The sequence below is a fragment of the Priapulus caudatus genome, unplaced genomic scaffold (assembly GCF_000485595.1).
Source record: "Priapulus caudatus unplaced genomic scaffold, Priapulus_caudatus-5.0.1 Scaffold539, whole genome shotgun sequence".
NCBI lineage: Eukaryota > Metazoa > Priapulida > Priapulimorpha > Priapulimorphida > Priapulidae > Priapulus > Priapulus caudatus.
Window position 1 is genome coordinate 20525 of NW_014577600.1, and position 2722 is coordinate 23246.

Consider the following 2722-nt stretch of genomic DNA (forward strand, 5'->3'; position numbering starts at 1 on the left):
CGGGAGGGAGATATAAAGAGAGAGAAAGAAAGAGAGAGAGAGAAAGAGAGAGAGAGAGAGAGAGAAAGAGAGAGCGATAAAGAGAGCGAGGAGCGAAAGAGAGAGAGAGAGAGAGCGAGAGAGATATATAAAGAGAGAGAAAGAGAGAGAGAGAGCGCGCGGGAGGGAGATATAAAGAGAGAGAAAGAAAGAGAGAGAGAGAAAGAGAGAGAGAGAGAGAGAGAGAAAGAGACGGGGGATGAGAGAGAGAAGCGCGCGGGGATGAGAGCCGAATGTCATTAATTATTATCAACACGCCGTTGATTACCGAATGTGACCGCGTGAAAGCCGACGCGTCGCCGACGAAATCACGCCGACGTTTCAGCGCGTTTACGGCGCCTTGTTTCCGCGGCTTTTAACGTCCGGTCCGCAAAATGAGCGGACGAACGCACGCGTGCAGCAGCAGCGGCGGGAGGAAGGCAGGATGAGGGAGAGGTGGTACCACCGGTCCGCAAAATGAGCAGACGAAGTGCGCGCGTGCAGCAGCAGCGGTAGGAAGGGGGGAGGATGAGGGAGAGGGGGGTACTAGCGGACAATGCGCACGCGCATTTTGTTTGATCACGCCGTCACTCGCGGTCACAATCGCTGGGCACGGCGGTGGTGTGCGGCGGTGGGCTTTTAGCAGTGTAAAGAGCACGGAGGGTCGGGATTCTTTTGTGAAGGTCACGCGTGATTTTACGCGTGCGTGCGCTGGCTGGCCCGACTAAACGCAAAGGGAGGGTGCGGACCAGCGGGACTGTCTGCCGCGTGTGTAACGTGTTACATTACGCCGCGAGGTTACACGCGCGTAATATTAGTTTATTGCGCGCTTGACGGAGTAAGAGACATTTGTTGGTTAAGATGACTGGGAAATTGGGTGGGTGTTGAGCAAGGTAGCATGCGTCGAACATTTGTTTCACTAGGTGACATTTGTGTTTCATTAAGATATTAGTTAAACGAGGCGGGCATTGTGGTTTAAGGGGATATTTGTTTGGCAAGTTTATATTCGTGATTTTAGAATATTCTTTGTGACATCAACACATGCTGGGCGTCTGGTAGCCTACTATGTGTGGGTGCGTGCGTGCGTGTGTGAGTGTGTGTGCGTGTACGCGTTACAATTAAACAACACTGTCATCAGGCACAGTTTCTAGAGGAGCAATGATTGCCCTCGCGACCATTTAATACAGACGACACTTTTTCACTCTCGCGATTAATAAAGCTAATTAATTAACAACACAGAAGCAATTAAAAACCTCCGCGCTTCTCTCAAAGCGATGAGTTACAGTGACTATGCGTTTTTAACACAGTATGAAAATGCAGTTACGATTTTGTGCTTAAGTTTATGCTTAAATTGTGTTTCATATACGAGCGCATGACCTCGACAGCGAACGAATTTCGTGAGCATTTCAATTCAAAATGCCCAGAATTATACATTTTACGCCGGTTAAGAAACGATGAATACTACTTATAATTGCATGATTTCATTAAATTAAGCCTAAAAATTCATAAAAACAAACATTCGCGCATGTGCGCCTCTACATAATTAGTTACATAGTCGTTTTAATCAAGCAGGCGCACTTATCTTGCCGTGATATAATAGTAAAACCTCGTCGGCGCGTTTCTGGCGGTGGGCAATTCGTAAAACATCGCCCCGCGCGTTTCTTGCATTGGTCAGTTAAATATCTTCGCGCTATCTCATACAGTGGTGTATTAATAAATCCCTGTTTCTTTTTTGACAATTCTCCACAGTTCTCACTCCTGCAACGGTCAGTTAAATATATCTCCGCGACTTATTATGACAGTGGCAAATTAAATATGTTTGCGACTTTATCACAGTGGCAAATTAAACATCTCCGCGACTTTATCACAGAAACTAATTAAATACGTCCGCAACTTTATCACAGTGGTAAATTAAATATATCAGTGACTTTATATCACAGTGGCAGATTAAATATCCTTTTATTCCAGTGGTCAGTTAAATATTCCCGTGTTTCTATTCCAGTGGTCAGTCCGACGCCGTGCAAGCCGGACATCCCGTGCGCCGTCTGCGGCGACAAGGCGAGCGGCAAGCACTACGGCGTACTCAGCTGCGACGGCTGTCGGGGTTTCTTCAAGCGCAGCATCCGACGCAACCTCGAGTACGTGTGCAAGGAGAGCGGCGGCTGCGTCGTCGACGTGACGCGACGCAACCAGTGCCAGGCGTGCCGCTTCAAGAAGTGCCTCGATGTGAAGATGAACCGCGACGGTAAGCGAGCGCAGCGACCTCTGGTGGCGGTGGCGGATGTACTGTTGTTTGTCGAGTTGTTGTCACTAAAATATATATATATATATATATATATATATTATATATATATATATGAAATGATTTATATTAATTAACTGAATTTATTTCTATATTAATCTAATTCTTAATTTAATGTAAGAGTGGTATATGTGGATGACGTCTTTGTCGCGCGCCGTCTGGCGGCGGCCGCGTTGTTGTTTGTCTTGCTGTTGTCTTTGTTGCCTGACTTCTTTCGATCTTTCATTTTTCTTGAGGAATTTAAAAACTGAAACATTAATAAGTTGCGCGTCTGTCACACACACACATGCACACACACACACACACACACACACACACACACACACACACACACACACACACACACACACACACACACACACACACACACACACTACACACACACACACACACACACTACAC

General features: G+C 46.5%; 1 protein-coding gene across 1 annotated transcript in view; it reads left to right on the forward strand.

Annotated features, from left to right (window-relative positions):
- LOC106811434 (nuclear receptor subfamily 2 group E member 1-like) overlaps positions 1 to 2722 on the forward strand; it is a 36566-nt gene that overhangs the window by 6981 nt on the left and 26863 nt on the right. The window contains exon 2 of the mRNA XM_014815047.1: positions 2021 to 2263. Within this exon, the coding sequence (XP_014670533.1) occupies positions 2021 to 2263 (243 nt within the window). The remainder of the gene's footprint in view (positions 1 to 2020; positions 2264 to 2722) is intronic.